We start from the raw sequence: 22,938 nt of genomic DNA on the forward strand, positions 1-22,938 counted from the left end.
ATCCATCCATCATCTATCTATCTATCTATCTATCTATCTATCTATCTATCTATCTGTCTGTCTGTCTGTCATCTTCGTCATCATCAATAATTACTACTATCTGTTGTATTCCCCCATATTTCAGAGAGCCAATCAGCAAGCATTTATTAAATGCTATATGTTTTGGAGATAAAAGGAAATGCAAAAACATGGTCCTGGCCTTCAAGTGGCTCACCTGGATTCACTGGTCTCTTTGGGCTTTTGCAATCTATGGATTAGAGATGCCCCCAATAGCATCTCCTTTAGCAATGGCATCTTTAGGCAAAGGATGGGTGGCCGTCTGCTGGGTGTGTAGCATGCAGCTTGGCTTTCTTATATGAACAGAGGTTCAACTAGAAGGTTTCAGAGGTTTCTTGCCACTTTTAGTCATGACAATCCTGATTCTATGATATCAGGGCCTCTTAGTGCCTTTCTGAGCATGGAAAAAATGTTTTTGGAAATAAATCATGGACTTTTTGGAAAAGCAGGCAGAATGCTCCTTTCAGCACCCACAGGTTTTTTCATTCTGAATTAAAGAAAGGCCCCAGGCCCCTTGCTCATCTCGACATGCTCCCTGGTGCCCCCACCTCTAATGAGAAGATGCCAATATGAAGGCGATAATGGAAGAGGATGTGGTCCTGGCATAGAGGCTTCCCATTGTTCCCTAAGCAAAGAAGCAAAGCCAAGACATTGATCCTATAGCAATGCTCTGAAACAGTGAGTGTTCCCATTACAACCAACGACGAGGAGATCTAATCATTTCCCCCTAATATATGCTAGTGCAGCAGAGTGTCCATGATCAATGCACCATTGTTACCAGTCTGCTGCATTTTTATTGGCAAGGATAATGCTCCTCCCGCGGACTGTGAGCTAGCCAAGTGAAAGGTGGTAAACACAGCCTTCTATAGTGTTTGGGATGGGAAACAATCAGTGAAAAGCAAGCCAATCATCCTTTGGGCATGCAAAGGGCTATGAGAGCTGATCTGTATACATCCAAATGGATTAACCTAATTCTCAATCATGGGATTGCAGGCCTGGAAGGGACAGAAGCTGAAAGGAGAGGCCAGGGGGTACCACTCCTTCATTTGGGAGCTGGAGGGACAGAGGCAGGGAGGGACTCGTGATTCCTTGCCCCAGCACCATACAATGCAAGGGCTATCAAAATGTGAAACAGGGCAACTGCCACAGTCAAGCAACCACCTTTTTAGCTTCTGGTCCATCCAAGAGTATGCACAATGCCAGGCCAGCTTTCTTAAGCAGGTAGTGGGGGAGAAGAGGTTTCCAGCCACAGGAGAGGAAGGCCTGGTGTTTAAACCACCCCCAAACATACTGGGTCTGGGGTCTTCACTGATCTCAGTATGCCCCCATTGACGCAGACTGCCATCAACTCATTCCTTTTCATCATCTCAACTATCATCCGTTATTTGCCCAGTACATCTAGGATCAAACAGAAACTCCTACGTCTGACATTTCAGGCTCCTTACAACCCGGCCCCTTGTTGGCTTTTAAATCTTTGAGTACATGACTCTCCTTCCCCCCTCCCTCCATATACTCTACGGGTTCCACCACAGGAGTCCGGTTACTGGTCCTCCCACATGATGCTTCATCCGCCATCTCTGGGCCTCCCAAGTGACCGTTCCCTACCCTTGGAAGTCATCCCCTCCTGAACTATGATATTGAGAATCCTCGGTCACCTTCTTCAGGAGACCTTTCCTGGTGCCATCCCCTCTGAGGTCCCCTTGTATCAAATTTATATGGGTAACAAATGCATTGACTTAGGCACACACTGTCTCTTCCATTAGAATGTAAGTTCTTGGAGGGTAGGGGGCTGGTGCTGCTTGGTTTTCATCTCCAGCACTTAGCATGGCGCCCAGTACTGCTAAACAAAAGTCCACTGATGGGTCGCTATCGTCCACTAGGCTCACCTTAGGCACTGGGGGTTGGGGCTGGAGGGTGGGTGCTTCCTCCATTTTTCTTGACATTGAGAAGACCACAATGACTTTCTCACCCATCTCTTTCGCTCCCACACTCCTTTGGTGACGTTCTCTACTCCACTTATCCATCCCATTTCCCCATTGGCCACTGCTCACTTTCATCACATGCTTTCCCACTGCCCTCTGGATGGTCCTCATTTTTCATCCTCCAGAAACTGAAGCATCCTTGGCAAGTGACTTGAAGATTAATTGGTATCTTCTCACTAACGCTCAGTGTCCTACGGATCACCCACAACTTGGATTCTTTGGAGATTGTGATTAGCCAAGATTCACAATTTGACAGCACTGCTGGAAGGACATTAACGCTTAAAAGACAGGTTTTGGCGCTAGGGAAAAATGAGGGATCGTTACAGAAGCTGCCAGGGGCTGAAGTGGATAGACTGCAGGACCTGGACTCTGGAGCACCCGAGTTCAAATCCTGCCTCAACAGCTTACTACCCATGTGACCCTGATCAAGTCCCTTAACCTCCGTCTATCTCAGTTTCTTCAACTGATAAATGGGGACAATAATGGTATCTCTTTCCCAGAGTTGCCATGAGAATCAAATGAGATAATTATATCATGCTTTGCAAATCTCAAAGTGCTATATAAATGCTAGCTGCTGCCAGTGTTGATGATGAAGATGATGACAGCACTGTGTAGAATGTTCAGGGGAATCGAGTCCACTCTCTTCCTCCCAATCAACTGTGTATCCATCTGCACTGACTGTTCCAGACTTGCACATTTCTGTGCTAATTCAATGTACCCTCCTCCCATCTCTGGAATGGACAAGATGTACACATGTCTCTAGCTATAGCTATATATGTATATCTAATCTATCAAGAGATAAAGATACGGATATAGATGTTTATATCTTTCAAGAGATAAATATATTTGTGTATATATGTATATTAGTAGATAGATATATATGTGTGTATATACACATATAGCTATTGAAAGGTAGATATCCATTTATATATATTGACATATATATATATATATAATATATAGAGAGATATTTGTAACTCTGTGTGTGTGTGTGTGTGTGTGTGTAAAAGTGTGAAAATTTATTTATTTGTCCATTTAGTTTTTCCTATGTGGATGGTGAGGCCGTAGCCCATCCCTTTGAGTGACTGTGGATCTCACCTGAAGGCTCCCTGTGCTGTTCTGGGGCTTGGAGAAACCCGTTACAAAGTTATCCCCAGATGGGGGGCACCTGGAGGCCTCCTCCATAGCTAAGCCCCCCAAAGCATTCAGAGCAGGGCTCAGATGCCACTTTTGGCTAATACCCTAATTGTATCAAATAATAAATCATGCCTTAGAGTTATGTTTCCTTTGGGGAACTGTGAAGAACTCTGAATGGCCCCAGCATTCTTCCTGAAACAAAGACCCATTGTTTTAACAGCCCTGTTGAGGGGGCCACCCAAACTACCTGGCTCTTGAATCCAGGCCTCTGGGTTAAAGCAAGCCTAGCCTTTCATTTTCACAATGTTTGCGACTCTGAGCAAGCTACTTTACTTCCCTGGGCCTCAGTTTCCTTCTCTGTAAAAAGAGTGAGTTGATTGGAGGGCTCCCAAGATACCCTCCAACTCAAAACTCTAAGATTTTATGATCCTGTGATGAAACAACAAGGAAGTGGGCAGGGCAAGAATTAATAGCCCTATTTTACAGGTGTATCAACTGAGGCCCAGAGAAGCCATGGCTTGCCCAGGGCACATGATCTACTAAAATGTGGCTTCTGATCCTGACGACTGGAGCTCCAGTGTTCTGCTTAGATCATCCTCTGTCTTTGCTGATAGCACCTTATCATGGACATGACAAGGCAATATAATAAGCCAAGTGACTTGGATGCAGTCGGCTTGCAACAAATATTTGTCAAGCTGAATTGCACCTAATCTTATACTCTGTTGGCTATAACTTTCCCTTTGAGATACAAATTGTGACCTCAATCTTACTAGAGGAGAAGTTTGAGAGCAAGCAATCATGCTTAACTGGTGTTAAGGATCCTTTCTATCCTCCAGATCAGAGATGAGGACAGGCAGACAGAGGGAATGGGAAATGGCTTCCCCACTTTCCCTCCTGAGACTGTCCTGAATTTTGTTTTGAAAGGAATGACCAAAACATCCACCATAACCAACTGTAGAAATGCATGGAGAAGCCAAAGAAAATAAGTGAGGAATGGAATCTGCTTATTGGGATTCTCCACGCCTCCTCTCCACCCTCCTAATCCCCAATTAGTGCAGACCATCCCGAGTTGACTGTGAGTGCATGAGATGATTTTGCCCCATAGAGCTCTGCAGAAATCATTTCATTATAATGAGTTCTAAAGCCATAAAACTCAACTGGCAACCTTGGGTTTTAAGATAACTGGAAAACGTAACTCCACAGGGGTGAACAAAGGCTGTTTATTAGCAAAGTGGCCACAGTCAGTTGGAAGGCTGTCTGGATTTTTTTTAACCTCACATTTTTAATCTTTTCTGCCTTTCTTCCCTGTTTGTAAGAGTTATGCACTAAAAGTGCTGAGATAAAGTAATGGAAAGAAGTGTGCCACCGTAGGTATGAGAGAGAGCAGAAGTAATTTACAACTTGTCTGGTTGTTTTACTTTCAAAGCCTTCCGGTCGCTCCAGGAAATTTGTCTCTTCTGGCAGCCTTCCTCCTGACTTTGGCCTGGAGAGCTCCCCCATAATCCCACGGGCCCAGGTGAAGGTGGGAGGGAAACAGGACTTAGTCTACGCGTCCCAGTGGGTCTAGATGCAAAGGGAGACCTCAGTCCTTACTTAGGAGAATCACTCTGCCCTAAGGAAACTAAAAAAAAAGTGCCGATACTCCTCTCCCAAGACTACTTCTAGGGGTAATTTACACAAGTGAACTGCTGAAAGCCTCCTACTCAATTAACTGTCCTCCTGGGAACAGATTCAGAGAAGTGTGGGTACAACAGAAAGGTGTTCCCGGTGCCAAGGAGGGGATATGGCCTGATGGAAAATGCCCAGGCCGGACCATCTGGCAGCATAAATTACCCATCTCAAAGAGCTGGTGAAAGTTAATGACACCAAATTCACCATTACCATGTGTGACATCCTTGGGTTAGGTTTTAAAGGCCCCTCAGGCATTGTTTCAATTATGACTTTCCATTCGGAAAATGGCTGGATGGAAATCTCTCCTCCTCCCTCCCCCAATCCTGATTTCCATACCTGAAATTAAAATGAAAAGATGAGATTGGAAAGGTAGGGACTGGGCCCACAGGACTGCAAGACCACAGATTTAGACCTGGCAGGGACCTCCTCCTCATACAGAGGATTTACTCTTTGGGCATCTCTCCTGGAACAGAATGTCCATCTACACAGGGTCACACTAAGCTAGTAAGTGTCTAAGGCCAGAAGGGAAGTCAGATCTTCTCGACTCCAGGCCTGGCACTCTATCCATGGTACACCTAGCTGCACAGGACATATTAGGAACTTAAAGATAAATGACTGGTCAGTGGGGCAACACCAAAGAAGGCTCCTCTCCATCACCCCCATTACCATAAATAAGAATAGCTAACAGTAATTGCAATTGCTAGCATTTATGTAGTGGTTTAGGGTCTACAGAGAACTTTACACAAGTTATTTCATTTGATCACAACAACCCTGGGAGATAGGTACCATAATTATTCCCATTTTACAGATGGGGAAATGAAGGCACAGAGAGATGAAGTGACTGGTTAGATTTGAACCCAGGTCTGCCTGACTCCATGAACAGCACCATTTCCACTGAACCCCCCCCCCCCAGCTGCCTGATTATCACAATTACGGCAATGTAGATGTATTTATCACCCTCAAGAAGAAGTATGCCTATACCTGTGAAAGGGCAAATCCATATCTTTATTTCACCGAAAGGAGGAATGGACACAATTACCTGTCAGGCTCGCCAAAGAGATCCAAAGTCATCCTTTGGCCTATGACAGTTTTTCAGCAGCCTATAAAATTTTCATTAGCACTTAGCAAAGGTCATAGAGAACACAGAGTCAATGTCATTGGTAGTCTGAAGGAGGAAAGTACTAATGCCGCAGTTCTCCTCATATTTCCAAGCTCATAGATCACAGCTTCTTTCAGATAAGGCTAAGTTGGTTTCAGCTAGAGACCTGTGGTCCAATGCTAACGTGCATGGTGGCCATCTACTATGGACTGGTCTGGTCAAATGTATGACCTTGGTGAAGTGGGGAGAGCTGGAGAGTGGAGATGAATTAAGACCCTATACCCTCAGCTATGGTTAAGCATTTTTGCAAATGCCACAAAAATGAACAGAAAGGAATAAGGCTAGATAAGGCACAAGGTCTCCCATTTGACTGACTGCCAGCTAAGTTAAGTTTCATAGATGATCTGAAAAGTTTGGGCTGCCCGCCTTCCTATCACCATGACTGCAGAAGCAAAACGGGGACTCCTAGGAAGGGAAATCATCTGATTCTGGTCTTGCTTTTATTCACCACCCTGGCTACAGAGTTCATTACTGAACTACCAACCTCTCCACACACAGGCTGGTGCCTGGAAAACAAACTCAGCCTCTTGCTGGGATCACTCTTGAATTCCTTCCCAGAGTAACATGTAAGCTCCCTAAGGGCAGGCACTGCTGTCTTTACGTCCTCAGTAGGCAGAGTAGAGCCTGACATATTATACGCACTTCATAAATGCCTGAGGAATTGAATTAAATTAGATTACAGTGCGGTGGAAGGTATGTGTACAGCAGGCACCCTAGCACAGTCAAGAAAGAGTTGGCTTCAATGTCAGAGAGACGGGTTCAAATCCCACCTTGACATGTAGTGGATGTGTGACCTTGGGCCAGTCACTCACACTTCAGCACCTCAGCCAATCCTACCCTTAGAAGCTACAGGGCAATCATCACTCAGCAATGGCGGAGGGAGTTTCCTCACTGAGAGTTCCAAACTACGATAAACCCACAGGTTCAGACCCAAGACACACACAGAAAACCATGATTTCGTCAGCACTTAGGTCAAAGATTTTAAAGATCATAATGTCCAAGAAATGGTTTAAGAAGGGGGCAGGGTGGGGCAGCTAGGTGGTGCTGAATAGAGTATCGGGAGGACCTGAGTTCAAATTCAGACTCAGTCACTGGACACTAGATGTGTGACCTTGGGCAAGTCACTTAACACCAATTGCCTTGCCTTCTCTCCTCCAAAAAAGGCGGTGGGGTGAGGGTTGTCCTATTTTCCAAGAATCCAAGCTATGCCTTCAAGCCTAAAGGCATCATTCTTCCTTCCAACCTCTGATGGAAAATTAGATCACTTTTTAACCAAGATTTCTAACATACCATCAAGAAACCACATTGGTTACACCTTAAGGATCTAGTAGGCAGAACATTAGGTCACTGGGCAGTGATGACAGGTAAGCCTCTAACGCCACACCATGAACTCTGTTGGGCCCTAGGCCTTCAGCCCAGCCAAGGTATCCCACAACTGGGCTGCCATGTTTTTAAAGGAGAGGTTTGCTCTCAAAGCATCGTCTAAGAGAGCCCAGATGGATGATGACTGCCATGGGAGAGGAAGTGACTGCAGGACCATTTCTCTGCCTTGCTGCTCTCCCTCGGGTCCTCCTCCCAAGTACAGCCCATACTCAAGCCCGCAGTGCCAGCTTCTGGCCACCTTTACCTGGCTCTACTTCGTGCCATCCGCTTGACTGGCTGCCACTGCCCGGGGAGCGTCCTTGGCTTGTGTAAAAGGGCTCTTCACCAGGACTGTCCATCTCATCCTCCACAGATTTGAGGCGCTTCGTTGAGCTAGAAGAGTGAAGGGAGACGTTTCAGAAGGTAAAGCGATCATCTCTCCCTGCTGAAAACCTCATTCCAGGCTTAGCAAGGAGGGATGGGAAGAAATAATTCCCGATTCACTCATTTAGTCATGCATCCAACATTTTCAAAATAGTTACTATGATAGAAAGGTAAAGCCTTGTGCAAGGCACTAGGGGTAGGCAGTATATTGACACAATCCTCCACTAGTCAGAGGGCTGATAGGGGAATACCAGTAAGGGGAGGTGGGAGAGGGTCCTGGACCTCCTGGAGCTTCCCATTAGGGGACAAAAGACAGGCATTCAATATGCATTTATCAAGCACCTGTTATCCCAAGAAAAGAGGTGGGGGGAATATGAGAAAACAATCCCTGCCCTAAATGAACTTCTTCTGAGGGAAGAGGGTGCTGACAACAAATACTCAGATAGATAAAGAAATACAAAAGCAGCTTTGGGTGGACAGAGAACTAAAATCAGGCAGCTCTCTGGAGCCCTGAAGGCAGCTATGGTTTCTAACTAGTGCTGAGAATCAACTGGGGTATAGTGCATGCAAAGGCACAGAGGTGGGAGATGGGAGCGTCACATATGAGGAACAGCAAAAATAGTATTTTAGCTAGACTATAGAGTGCATGAAGGGGGTATAGCAAGCAGGCTAGCATGACTGAAATGGAGAAAGCATGAGGGGGAAGAATGTGAAATCTTCCAATAAAGATAGATGGGAACCAGACTCTTGTGGGCTTTAAATGCAGACTAAGAAGTTCCTATAAATATCATTAGTCAATCAACAACCAACAAGCACTTATTAAATGCCTACTGTTTGGAAGACACTGTTCTAGATGACAGGAATATAAAGACAAAAGTGGAAGTCCCTGCCTTCATGGACGTTATATGATGTGTCATAAGAGATAGGAACCAAATAAGATACTCATTAAATGCCAGCTGTATGCAGAGGCAATGGAAGAAACACAAAGTTTAGATTAACATGGGCCCTTTAGGTAGATAAGATGACACCATCAATTACACACAATATTACATGATATGTCAATCAGGGAACTGTCCAAACCAAGCCCACAGGTGTATTTGTAAAAGCCCTTCGCGTAGTCCCTGGCACAGAATAGACACTCAAACATGACTTATTTCCTTTTCTTTCCTTCCTATATGAAGTCTGAAGGGGAAGAGAAGGTCAGGGACATTTCCATGTTGGGGAGTATCATTGAGGGAAGACAATCAGAGGGTTCTTAGTTCATATTAAATCTCAGTGATTCACTGTATCTGTAGAAACACAGATGTTTCATAGATTACGGCAAGGGGTTGGCTAAAATGCCAGTGAAAGGTAAAAAATTCTGACAAGGGGACGTGGGAGAGAGAGCAAGATAGGTTTTGCCTAAGTCACAAATGGCACAATTCAAATCAACTCGGCCAACACTTCATCAGGAGCAGTGCTGATTGTGACTGTCTTTTTTCTGCATTTTAAATGAGAGGCAACATGGCGTGTGCCCCATTGAAGGCCATACCCAAGGCCCTAAATGACTAAAATACCCGTTAAAATAATGGTAATGGCATAGAGTAGAGCTGCCATCTCCAGAGAAATGGTTCCATGTCGTATATACAAAGCACAGCATCAAAGACTTCAGGCTGAAGGCAGCCATGGGGCCCTAAAGACAATGTCAGGGCAACGTGAGCTTTGGAAGGCTTGGCTCCATTGGAAAGGCTGTAAGGATGGGCCTGGTGACATTTAATCTCCTTTCCAACTAGGTTCCAGTCTATCTGGCTTCACATTAACTCCCCTTCAGGAACTCTACATTCCAGCCCAAAAGCCCCACACTCCATCTACCGCCCCCGTGCATTCGCCTTGGCTGTCTGGTAGCCCTTCCTCATTGTTACTTCTTCCAAGGGCTGCCTGCTCCAGGACACCCTTTCTAATCTCACACCCTCTGTCATGGTCTATGATCCAGCAACACCGCCTTGTTCTTCATGCCATGACGGTCCATCTCCTGACTCGGCATTATCCCTGTCTCTCCGTCCTCTGTGCCGGGTCCTCTCTTATCTTCAGAGCCCTAGCTAGAGTCCTACCTTCTGCAGGAGGCCTTTCCCCCCATCCCCCTGATCGCTAGCACCTTCCCTCTGAGATATCTCCAGTTTATCTTGTATAAACTGTATGCATGTAGTTGTTTCATGTGTCACCTCCCCTGTTATATTCTGAACACCTCGGGGCAGGGGCAGTTTTCGCCTTTCTTGTCTGTGCAGGGCTTAGTGCGGAGCCTGGCACACAGTAGGGGTTCAGCGTGTATTGTGTTTACTTATGAGTACATGGCACTTCCCTCAACAGAATGTGAATTATCTGAATGCAAATATTTTCATCTTTGCATCCCCAGTACCTATCATGATGCCTGACACATAGTAGGTCCCAAATGTATGTTTGTGGATGAGGATATATGTCAGGAAAGCACCTTTTCTCTCAAATACACAGCAAAGTCTAAGGCCAATTAAATCCAACAGGTTCCCAACTACTGTCCTTGATGCTACTGACATCTAAATAGTGCTTTAAGGGTCTTCAAAGTGCTTTCCAGACATTATCTCCTTGGAGTGTCCCCACAACCTTGTGAGGTATGCTAATAGAATGGTTATCTCTAATTTACAGACAAGGAAACAGCAACTGAGGGACCTCAGGTGATTTGTCCAGCCTCACACATCTGGCAGGGGATCTGAACCTGTCTTCCTGACTTCAAGTCCAACATTCAAAGGGTTATGGAATCAAAGGCTTAGAGGTCACTTAGAGGCCATCCAGTCCAAGGCCCTTTATTAACAGTTGAGGAAACTTGGGCCTGGAGAATTTAAGTAACTTCAACAAGATGACACAGTCAGTAAGTGACAGAGACAGGATTTGAACCCAGGTCGTCTGGGTACAAATTCCACACACTTTCCGTGCTGACTCTCTTTTGTATTACTCTGTGTAGTGACTTTTGTTTGGGGCTGGGGAGACAAAGGTAAACAATGTTTCAGTTCCTGTCTTCAAAAAGCTTACAGTCAACTCCAGGGCAGGGGCTGTATTTCATCATTTCCCTCTGTTCCACAGCAATGTGGACAATGTCTCATACGCATCAGATACGTGTATTAAGCCACTGATGGATGGCCCTTTCTCTGTAAAGCTCGGCTATTCTGGGCACTGACAATGCTGCTGACTTTATGCATTTAAAGACTTTTTTTTTTCAGAGCCCAGCTAGGAAGAAGATAATGAGAGCAGAGCAAACATATTACTGAGTTATTAACTAAGGAGGCTGTTTATAATTAGCCTCTTATCAGGGTTAGCTATTTACAGAAGAACACAAGGACCGTGATCGGGCCTCTAAGTGACATTAATAACCTGCCTTTCTGCTCCTTAAGCCAAAAGAGAAGATGACGGGGCAGAGTCAGGCCTCGTCCTCGGGATGTGAGAGCCACACATGCCGAACACACATGGAAAACAAACAGCATGCTAACTTTCAGCTGACGACTGTCCACATCCAACAAGCTGAGCCTGACGAAAGGACCTTCCCTCCCATCAGAGAGCGCTCACCCTCCTCAACCTCGCGGCCAAATGAATGCATTCACCATCTCGCTGCTGTGATAGGGACAACAAAGATACCACAGACCCTCCCCCCGACCCCCAAAACATTGAATTTGACCTGTGCTTTCGGGCAGTTTGTTTGTTCTGGATAACTGGCATTTTCAACAGCTGAGAATGCGAAGCATCAGCTGGGGAGGCAGGATTCACCACGCTCAACCTTCCCTCTTCCCTTCTCCAGTAAGATGGAAATCTACAAGGGCGGCAGAACGGAGGGGACGCTCGGCTGTCAATCTCACTTCGGACATTGGCCCCAGAGGTGATTAGGCGAAATAAAGAAAATATGGGCTCGTGAATGGCAAAAAATATGCAAAGACAAGGTAAGGAAAAGGATTCACCTCATATGCGGGAAACAGTCCTGTGAGTCGCTATTGCCCTCCAAATCAGGCTTTTCAGAATTGAAAATTTTAGCCCCTCATCTTGGAAGGAGGCAACTTCTGCCCCGATTTTATAGGATTTATACAATATAACCATACAGGCATATATGGTTTTAAAGGAAAACCTGTTTAAAGGCAGGAACTGTTTGTCCTTTCGTTTTTGTATCCCCAGTGCCAAAAGAGCAGATATTTAATAAATGCTTGTTGAATTGAAACATAGGGATGTCAAATTTCTTTCTGGGTTGTCACCTCCTCCACACATTGTCATAGTCAAAGCTCAAGTTTATTTAGAAAATAATATTATTGTTGGTTTATTCTAGAGATAGAGTTGCCTAGAGTGGATAGAGGGCCTGGCTTGGATCAGGACGACCTGTGTTCAAGCCCTTTCCCTGAGCTGACCTGCTATTTGACCTTGGGCTAGGAATTGAATCTCTCTGTGCCTCACACAATCAATATATCTGGGAATGGGATGCTATCAAAGATTCTGATTTATTTTCCTGCAAAAAATCCCCACTGTTTCCTTTTTAATTTTAGCTGCATTGGTTTTGTTTGTGCAAAAAATGATCCACTTTTATGTAATCAGAGGAAACGGGTTCAAATTCTACCTCTGATGCTTATAGCTTGTGTGATTATCAGCAAATTACTTAACCTTTCTGAGCCTCAGTTTCCTCATCTGCAAACTTAAAAGGTTAGACTACAGAGTTTCTAAGGTCCCTTCCAGTTTTAGAACTATGAATGACTCACAGCTGAGTGATGGAAGGGATTCTCATACTAAAATTTCCCCATTTCCATGAGGATTAAATCCCAGATGTTTTATTGGTTTGCTCTATTTCATTTCTTTGCGTCTGATGCAGACTACCTAGAGGCAACACACTGACCTCAATGCTCCTAGGAACAATGATTTTATCAGTGGTGGCCATTCCCACACCAATGCAGACTGATAAAAACTCTACAACTTGATTGAGGGTCTTTGAAGTCTAACTTTTTTCTGCTTTATCATACCTTTCCTGGTTTTGGCCATCACAAATTGAGTTTGGAAACATATTTCCTTTTTCCATATTTGAGAATAATTTGTGTAGTATTGTTATTTATTATTCTTTAAAAGTTTGATAGAATTCTATAAATCTGTCTGAAACAAGATCACTTCGACCTCTCATTTTGTAATTCTTATATAGAGAATTCAATTTCTATTTTTGTATTTGGATGAAGTTCTCTATTAGTTTGCTTATTTGGTTATTTTTGTAGATGATCCTTTATTTTTTTTTAAATTCCTTTTTTTCCTGACATATAACTACATTTGGTAGGTTCTGATAGTTTCTTTTATTTCTCCACTGTGATTTTACCATGTTCATATGAATTTTTTTAAAATATGATTTTACTCAATCTTCTTTTTACTCAGGTTGGATAAAGGCTTATTGACCTTGTTAATCTTTTCAAGAAACCCCAGATTTTAGTGTTGTTTATCACTTCTTTGTCTTTTCTGTTTTCAACTTATTTATTTCTCCTCTAGTTTTCAAGATTTCTTCTGCATGGAACTTAGGTTTATTTGTTGGCTTTTAATGTTCTAATTACATATTCAGTTCATTAGACCCCATTTTCTATTTTGTTAATGTATGTTGTAAGGGCTATATTTTTTCCTTTCAAGACTGTTTTACATGTATTCCAGAAATTCTATTTTTTTTGGTCTCATCATAGAGTTACTAATGTCTCTATGCTTTATTCTTTATCCCATTCATTGTTCGAAATGTTTTTATCAGGTTTCCACATGGGACAAAAATATTTTATTTATGTTCTCTATATGAATTGCTACTTTTACTGCATTATGGTCTGCATAAGACATTTTAATATTTCATTTTAATATTTATTTATAATTCATGCATTCACACATGGTCTCTTTTTAGAAAAGTATCATGTACTGTTGAGAAGTATGTATATTACTTAATGTTACCCTTCAAAAGACACCTTAGGTCTTTGGGGTCCAAATCCTCCAACAGTTAATTTAGTTCTTTATTTTCCCTATTGTTTAGCTATGGAAAAATGTGTCTAGATGTCTATGGATACATGTGTCTAGATCTAAGGAAGAAATCTTATCACTTTTGCAAATAAGTTAACTTTTCCTTTATGAATTTAGATGTTATGATGCTTGGTGAGTATATATTTAGTAATAAATGTCTATCTTCCTTTAAATATATACAGCTTCATTATCTCTACTGATATTGTAACTTTTTGTTTTGCTTTTTCAGATTCACCTGATGCCTAATTTTTGTTCTGACTTCTCATTTTGATTCTGTGTATGTCTGCTTTTTCAATGTTTCTTGTATGCAGCAGGCAGCTGGGTTGGGTTTGGTTATCCATTCTGCCTTCTGTCTACTCTTTCCTTCTACTGGATGATCGTGGCTGAAGAACTGCATTACCCAGAAGTCCACCTGGTAATGAACCCTGCCTGAACATAGACTGGTCTAGCAAAGACAGACAACAGTAGTCCACCACTGGGCTTATCCTGGAAGCCTTTTAGCTTTGTAGGACCAGTTGGAACAGATGAACCCCCTGTACAGATTTTGAGAATTCTGGGCTCCTTCCAGGCCATGATGATGATGCATTCTAGGAGGTCCATGCTAAAGGCCATCTTTCTTTGCAAAACACTTAAGTTTAATTGTGTCCTGGTGACCCTCACTAATATACTGATTAGTACTGCTTCTTTAATTAAGGCCTCGGATGCTGTGGTTCACTATTTGACCCCTTGTTGCTAAACTCTTCTCAATTTCCAATACCATCCTATTTATTCATTCTGTGCTCATTTCCACTTCCTTGCTTTGGTTTAAACCATTCTCCTTCTCTCGCCTTTCCAAACCCTGCCCGTCTTCTGGGGCCATATGGAGCCTCTCTGCTTTCATGACCCCCTCCCTGAGTAGCCCAAGTTCAAGTGAGTCCCCTCCTCATCTGTGCGCTCTGGCAGCATTTCTATCCCGAAGCCTGTGATTTTACCCTCATTAATATGCTTTCTCAGAACTCGCCTCTGGTATTATTTGGGTACCTTTGGGCAGGGTTTTGGGCTCTCTGTTTCTCCGTTTCCTGATGTGTCCAATGGGATAATGACTTCCATAGCACCTACCTCACAGGGCTGTTGTCAGGCTAGAATGAGATTATGTTTGTCAAGCATTCACCACATCTCAAAGCACTAACAGGAAGATGTCAGTGATTACTGTGGCTCTCTCCTTTTTTGGGGTGGGGGATAATGGCTCCCATTTCCTTTGAATCCCCCCACCCTCGGTGCTTGGCACAGTCCTGAGCACACAGTAAGCACTAGAGACACACTGATGGTTCCTGAACAAGAGGGGCACAGAATGGGCAGGCAGGGATGGGCTGTGATCTGCACTGTGGAAGGGCTGCCCACAACAGTGAGGTCACAGAACTATTGGAGGAGGTGTAAAATCAAGCTATTTAAATATGACACAATGCTCTCTCTACTCCTCGATGCAACAGGAAGTAGCTGACATGCAAGCGAACACAATGCAATGATAAAGACGATGCTGGTGATGATGCTGGTGAAGGGCAGCGTGGGGGAGTGGACCGAATCAGCCTTAGAGTCAGGTGCAAGTCCAGCCTCTGCCCTTTACTGGGTGCACGACTCTGAACAAGGCTCTCAGACCACAACATGCAGGTGACGGGCTGTACTGGGGAGGGAGCTTCCCCACTGGGAGTCCTTGATGCTGATGAAATCATAAGCCTGGCCCAACATCACAAGCAAGATCAACAACACACAACCCCCCAGCCCAAGTACCTACCTGGTCGAGGATGTGCTAGGTAAAGACCTCCTCATTGCTCCTGGGCTCATGCTGTAGTAGGAAGAACTTTCCAAATCGGAGAGAGAGAAATTGGGGCCAGTTCCTGCAGCTATCGGTGCTAGAAAAACAAAGGAAAAATCCAGTTAAGTCCTGGGAAGAAATAGTCAATAGAGAGGGCTCAATTTAGCATGGGTTCTCCTGTAATAGAACCAAAACAATCAGTCATGGGCACTTGAGCCTTGGAAGGAGATCTTTCTTTAGGGCACCATCTTTTTTCCTCATGTACTTTTCCATTCCCACTATTGTCCCCAGCATTCCTGGAACGACTTTCAGAGAACCACAGCTTTCTTGGGTCGGGTCTCCAACTCTCCTGGAATGAACCTAAAATGTCACCCTCCTTTCCCCCCCTATTGTTACCCAGTTACTTATAAAATTCTGAATTCAATTCAGTCCTACAAGCATCTGTTAAACACCTACCCCAACACACAGGTGTAATCTGCATTTACAAAGACAAAAACAGAATCATTCCTGCCCTCAAGGGGCTTCCACGTCCACATGTCAACACATGCACAATTGAGGAGAAGTGAAGAGAGTCACAGATGACTGGGTGGAGGAAGAGGCTCTGAAAACTACAGCAAATAGAACATTCAGGAAAAGAGTGAGAGAGGCTGAGAAAAGGGAATATAAAATCTGTGTAAAAGAAACAGAAAGGGTTGCTTTGTTCTGTTTCTGTTTCTGCAAGGAAGACAGCAATGATAATCGGGGAAACAGCAAAGGTCTTTTGCAGGAAGAGGTGCCTGAGCTGAGCTTTGAAGAGAGATGAGGGTTTCAAGGGGAAGCAACAAGGTGGGAGGGCACTCTTGGCATCAGGGATAGCCCTGTGCAAAGGTGGGGGGGAAGGAGATGGAATGTCATCTATACCAGCAGCAAGTAGGACAGTTTGGCTGGAAAACAGAGCGTGCAACCCCTGGCCCTTCCACTCCTCTGGTCTCTGGAAGAATCAGGGAATCTCCCACTTGGAAAGAAGTCCTGTTATAATCTCATTGACTCTCTTCCTCTACTTGAACAAGAAAGCCCTGAAGTCAGGAAACTTTCCTCTTCCCCTCAGCTTTGGAATCCTTATCTTCCTTCAAGGTGAATCTTCCCTTGGCAGAATAATAATCCTGACACATTGCCGGATTGCCCCGGTAGGGATGGCTCATTCCCTCCACCGACATCCTTGCACCAAGAAGTAATGATTAGGATTAGCTAACATTTACATAACATAACATTTATGCTTTAAGGTTTGCAAAGAATTTGTCAGATGTTCTATCATTTGATCCTCACAACAACCCTGGGAGATGAAATAATAATAATTATCATTCCCATTTTACAGATGAGGAAACTGAGGTCCAGAGAAGGCCCCAGGACTTCTAAGCCCAATTAAGCAGCAGGGCCTGGAGTCACAAGCTAGGCAACTCCAAGATTAGCATTCTTTCCATTGCACCAAGGATGATGTTCCTGGGTAAAAAGCTCTAACAGAAACTCACAGGGAAGAATAACGGGGGCAAGTAGGTGATTTAGTGGGTCGGAGTCAGGAAGACCTGAGTTCGAATTTGTCCTCAGACACTCACCAGCGCATGACCCTGGACACACCACTTCATCTCTGTTTTCCTCAGTTTCCTTAACTGTAAAATGAGGATGATTGCTGCATCTACCTCAGTGTTTTGGGAGAATAAAACGGGATTGTTTTGGGGAAGTGCTTAGCTCAGGTAGGAGCTTAATAAATGCTCGCTCCCTTCTTGCCACCTCCCAGGGCTACTGTGATGATCAGATGGGATAATATCTGCAGAGTGCTTTGCAAACCTGAAAGCGCCACGCGAATGCCAGAGCTCATTGTTTATTATTATTATTATTATCATTAAGCCAATCCATAAACCAAGACCCTGCTTACACAAAAATAAAGGTAATCACTTTTTGTAATTCATGTTCTCATCGCTCTTTGGTAAGACCACCCTGTCTCACTGTAGCCCAGATATCATAACGAGATGAGAACAGCCACAATCAATTAATCAATGAATCTGACACCTTGGACTTAAGTGTGAAAAGCCCACTGCACCAACTGCAGTAACGCTGGACGGGAAGTCTATTCTAAGCAACAAGCTAGCTGGAGTCAGAGAGATTAAGGGAACACGGGAGTGACGGAAGTGTTCTAGCCAAAAACTCCTGAGAGGAAGAAGGGGGTCTGTATATATATACATATCTACTGCATACGTGTGTACACATTCACTTATCCATGTACATGCATATGCAAAATATATATGCATGTGTACGCATGAAGGCAACTAGGAGGCACAGTAGATGGAGTGTAGGGTGTGGAGTCCAAAAAGTCCTGAGTTCAAATGAATACTCACATATGTACTAGCTATGTGACCCTGGGCAAGTCACTTCACCATGTCTGCCTCAGTTTCCTTATCCGTCAAATGAGCTGGAGAAGGAAATAACAAACCACTCCAGTATCTCTGCCAAGAAAACCCCCAAATGGGGTCACCAAGAGTCGGACATGACTGAAAAACCACAAAATGTATGCATATACACATATATCCACTATGTGTATATATATATTTACCTATTATATAGAGTATGCCTATATATTTTATGCATACATGTGTGTATATTCACATATATGTTCAGTCTTAAATTCATTTTTGTGGGGAGGATTATTCAAGTCTCTGGGTCCCAAACAACTGGCAACCCTAAGAGTCGTGAGTAATAATCTCTGTGATTCTTAACTCCCATTGACCAAGCAGCAAGAACACTAATTATCACCAAAGAGAGAGTTAACTCTTCTACCTTTTCAAAGCCCTGGACAGAGTTGGACACCTAGAACCTCTGGTTCTAGAGGAAGACAAGTCAGGCATCCATTTGGGCCAAGGTCACAAGTCCCATGTCCCACCACAGACATGGTGGTGTTTGTTTTGTTTTTTTGTGGGGAGGACAGAACCTTATAATAATGTTGTTGATGTTCAGTCATTTTTTAGTCATGTTCAACTCTCTGCAAAAACCCATTCAGGGTTTTCTTGGCAAAGATATGATTCACCATTTCCTTCTCCAGCTCGTTTTACAGATGAGGAAACTGAGGCAAGCAGGGCTCAGTGACTTGCCCAGGGTCACACAGCTGGATTTGGATTCATGAAGATGAGTCTTCCTGACTACACTCATAATAGTAATTGCACTCATTCAAGTCTATACAGTCCTCAGTGGTTTTCAAAGCACTCTTTCACATTCTGCTCCAGGGGAATTAGGAATGAGACCAAGATAAGGAAGAATAGTGGGGGAGGGATATGGAAGAAAGAGTTCTCATGGAACTTGGAGCACTGGCCCCTTTCCACACCTTTCCCCCCACCCCACTCTTGCCATAGCTAGCAGCCAGATGCACCTTTACTTTGACCCCTTGTCTCTGTAGGGAGGACAAAAAATGCTTTAGAAAACCTCGCCTTGGCCTTGTCAGCTTTGCAAAGTGGAGGGAGGTGGGAAGGATGGGGAAAGTGGATTGTGTAGGGAAAATATTTTCCTTGATGAGATCACAGATAACATCAAAGTTCCAAAGTGTCTCCTTAAAAATGTCAGAGAAGAAGGGAGCGTGTGCAGGGGGAAATTACACGCATGGATGTGGCAGGCCCGAATTTAAAGAGATTAGAAAAGAGAAATCCCACAGAAGTCGAGCTAAAAATACACCTTCTTATAACGGGTTTTAATTTAAATCTCAACTGCTCAAGTACTTCTAAGCCTGTGGGAAGGGCCCTGTGGCCTAGTGAGCAGAGTACTAGTCCGGGAGTCAGGAAGACCTGAGTTCAAATTTGACTAGCTGTGTCCAAGGTCCTTGTGAAGACCAAATGAGATACATTTGTGAGGTTACAAATGTATTTTAAAATGCCACGTATGGCTACTTACGATTATTATCGTTACATTCTACTAGGGACAATACACAATACTTAAAGAAATAAATACAAGTTCTTCTGAGGACAGAGAGAGATGTGAACAGCGAAGGAGGACCACAAAAGGGTTCCTGTAGCTGATCCCGAAAGGGCTGAGGCTTTGAGAGAGAGAGAGAGAGCACCACAGGCAAAGGAAGGGTGAGAGGCAGGTTCTGGAATGGGGATATCAGACCACAGCAAGCCAGCCACTTTGGCTGGAACAGGAGAGGCCCAAAGGGCCTGGACCCCACATCACCTGTACTGGGATGCCCATTAATATACTAGATTAAATAGAATGACCTATTTTGTCATGAAATAACAAAAGGCATGATGGGATGGGTCTGGGTTCCAATCCAGACCCTGCTTACTCATCCCTGGTAGCAGGGCCACCCAATCCAATTTTCTTTGGGAATTCATCTTGGGAAACAAGACAGAAAAAAGAAAACATGGCTTTGTGGACCCCAAAACAATGACTGTTGCTTTGAAATCAAGAGGGACTCTGGCTAAGTCTTTTCTCCTTTCTGAGTCTCTGTTTCTTCATCCAGAAAAGGGGACAATAACACTTATCCTGTCTTAACCAGGGTGGGAGTCACTGAGTCTTTTACCAGGGCCCCACGTCCATTCATTTCCCCTCTCTAGGCTTCAGTTTACCTTTGTTGAAAATGGTGGTAAGCATCTTTATCTTAACTATCTCTGCCCCTGGAAGGATTGTTGTAAAAATCACTTAGTATCTCTAAGTGCCCTAGGAAGCTCACTAAGATGATAAATTACAGAGAACGTACCAACATTTATTGGAGGAGGGAGATTCCATACCAGAAGCTTCCCACATGGATGAAATCAGTGACTCAGACAAAAGCATACTTAAGCCTGATAAGTGCCAGAAATATAAAGAATCTAACTGGTATTACAGCGTTTAAGAAAGACCATCTTTTCTATGAAACTTTGAGGATTCCAACATGTTTTCCTCACAACAAATCTGGGTCTCACCTTCCTAAGGGGTAAAAAGAAGAGCTCTATATCTATAAATCTGTTGAGTGTGTCGTATTATAATTATATATTATTAATCATAATTATATATTATATAATTATATAAATATGTATTATGACTAATTATGAATTATTCTCCCCATTTCAGAGATGGTAAGAACTTGCCCACTGCCCAGAGGGTTATAACTGGAGCCTGGATTCAGAGTGAGGGTTCCTGCCTTCAGGATCTGTGTGTTTACACCATATTTTGCTGCCTGTCCAGTCTGAGAGAAGGGTCCTCTCTTGTTTCCCACCAAAGCACCTGGAAGAGGGCTGAGCCCACAGCTGGAGCTCAATAACCAATGGCTGCATTGAATCATAAAAGAAAGAAGAGTTGATTTGGGAGCTTCAGCACCCGAGGCCACATCTCAGTTCTGAATTTACTTCCTCTGTGTGTCCTAACACTAAACCAATGGACTAACTGTGGTTAATTATTGTGACTTAACCAACCTGCAATTCTATACTCCTTCACAGCTTACAAAGCTTCTTACTATTTCCAAAAGAGTTGGGAATAATTAGTCCAAGTTTTATCATCCCATTCTCCAGAGGAATAAATGGGGTTCAGCTAATAAAGTGACTTGCCCATGTTTACACTGATACAAGTTAGAGACAGAATTTAGTCTGTTTCCCTAATTCTGTGATGATGATCACAAGAGCTGGAAGGGTCAACAATAAGAGATCTCAGGATCACAGATTTTGAGGGAGAGGCCATCTAGTTCTTGTTTTACAAATGAGGAAACTGAGGCCTAGAGGAGGGACATGCTAAAGATCAGGTCCTCTGCCTCCAAATATAATGCTCTTCCCACTGAACCACACTGTCCAGAAGAAGGAAAACCACATGTATCTGGTTCTGGGCAGTGAAGAAAAAACATGCTAACGACACCTTTGCACCTTGGGCAAATTAATCCCCTTGGGCCTACATTTCCTCTAAGTAAAACTCCTCATTTGTACAAATAGGGAAATGGAGGTTCAGGGAGATTAGGATAATTTGTCCATGCTTACACATGCAGAGAGTGAGTGGTCTTAAGTCCTCTGATGCGTGATTTGTTCTCTTTCTACTATGAATAATTCAGACATTCTTCTCCTATGGAATGTAAGCTCATTAAGGGGAGGGTCCATATGATGTTTGTATTTAGATCACTAGTGTTCTGTGGGTGCCCATTCTGGGGCAGGCAGACCCTTAATGACTGGCTGCCTGATAAATGACCGACTGATTGATTAAATAATGCAGGCTCACCAAAACCAAAGACTTGGGCAGCTTAGTTTTTGCCTTTCAGCCTGCAACAATGGAGGGTCAACTGTTTAACAACATCTGAGAGCCCTGAGACCCCAAAGGGATGCAATGGTAGTCTGGAGAAAGACCATCTGTCTGCCAGTCTGTCTGTCCCCAAGCCTTCTTTCTGTACTTACATGTTAAATAATTACATCTGAGTTCCACCGTGGGCCCAAAGTCCCATGCATCTCATACTGTCCATAGATAAAGAGTGTGCCTCCAGCCTCTACAAGTTCCTACTGTTAGGGATTTTCTGATGTGGTCTCTTCCTAGCCTAGAGCTGAAGTCAAAAGTAGTCCCCATTCAATTCTGGACCCGCTATTGGTCCAGGGATTGTGTTAGCTCGATCTGGTTAGCATTCAGTTTCCAGGTATTGGGTTCATCTAGAACAGTTAGCCTTCAAGGCCCACAGATTGTGTTAACCAGGTACAGCTAGCCTTCATGCTATGATCAAGGGTTTTTCACCTTTTTTTTTTTAAATGATGGACCCCTTTGGCAATTCTGGTGACACTTTCTGAATCCCTTCTCAGAATCATGCTTTTAAATGTGTAAAATAAAATCCACAGAATTAAAACAAAATCAATTACCTGAAAATACAATGATCAACATTCTAAATTAAAAGTGCACGGACCTTGAGGTAGGAAGCCCTTATCCAAAGGCTGCTTTCTCTCTCTTAATTTGTACACACTCTAAACCAGAGAAAGGGCTCTACGATGTTGAGTCCCCAACCCAGAATGCACTGGGAACACGCTAAACATTAGCCTCAGGGTATAATCGGGGCCAAGTCTACTTTCGTAGGGTCTGTCCCCCAAGTCTCCACTCACTCACAGCTACCACCCTAGTTCAGGTACTTAACATCTTTCACCTTGATTCCTGTCAATATTCCCTCACTGACCTCCCTACCTCAAGCCTGTCCCTTTGCCTCCTCCACACAGCTGCCAAAGTGCTTCTACTTTGACAACGTCACTTCAAAGTTCAAGAGTCTTCACTGGCTCCCTACTCCTCGTCCAATAAGATAGAAGCTTCTCAGTCTGCCAATTAGAGCCTGTTGAATTAAGGCTTTGGACTATCTTTCCAGGCTTACTTGATATCACTCAGATTCAGGGTTCCAGCTAAAATGTCTACTAGCTTTTCCTTGACTTTATCAG

At 43.7% G+C, this 22,938-nt stretch overlaps 1 protein-coding gene across 9 annotated transcripts in view; it reads right to left on the reverse strand.

Moving 5' to 3' along the window:
* Positions 1–22,938, reverse strand: part of LOC138164915 (nuclear factor 1 A-type) — a 462,063-nt gene that overhangs the window by 113,595 nt on the left and 325,530 nt on the right. For 8 of the 9 annotated variants that reach the window (XM_069092877.1, XM_069092878.1, XM_069092876.1 and 5 more), the window contains exons 5-6: positions 15,536–15,653; positions 7,634–7,761 (exon numbers count right to left, since the gene is read on the reverse strand). In XM_069092877.1, coding sequence (XP_068948978.1) covers positions 7,634–7,761; positions 15,536–15,653 — 246 coding nt within the window. Of the gene's footprint in view, positions 1–7,633; positions 7,762–11,295; positions 11,567–15,535; positions 15,654–22,938 lie in introns of those variants that run through there. The other variant, XM_069092879.1, reaches the window with a different exon arrangement.

The sequence above is a fragment of the Petaurus breviceps genome, unplaced genomic scaffold (assembly GCF_028583685.1).
Source record: "Petaurus breviceps papuanus isolate PSGF00001 unplaced genomic scaffold, PetGlider_PUasm1.0 207, whole genome shotgun sequence".
Lineage (NCBI taxonomy): Eukaryota > Metazoa > Chordata > Mammalia > Diprotodontia > Petauridae > Petaurus > Petaurus breviceps.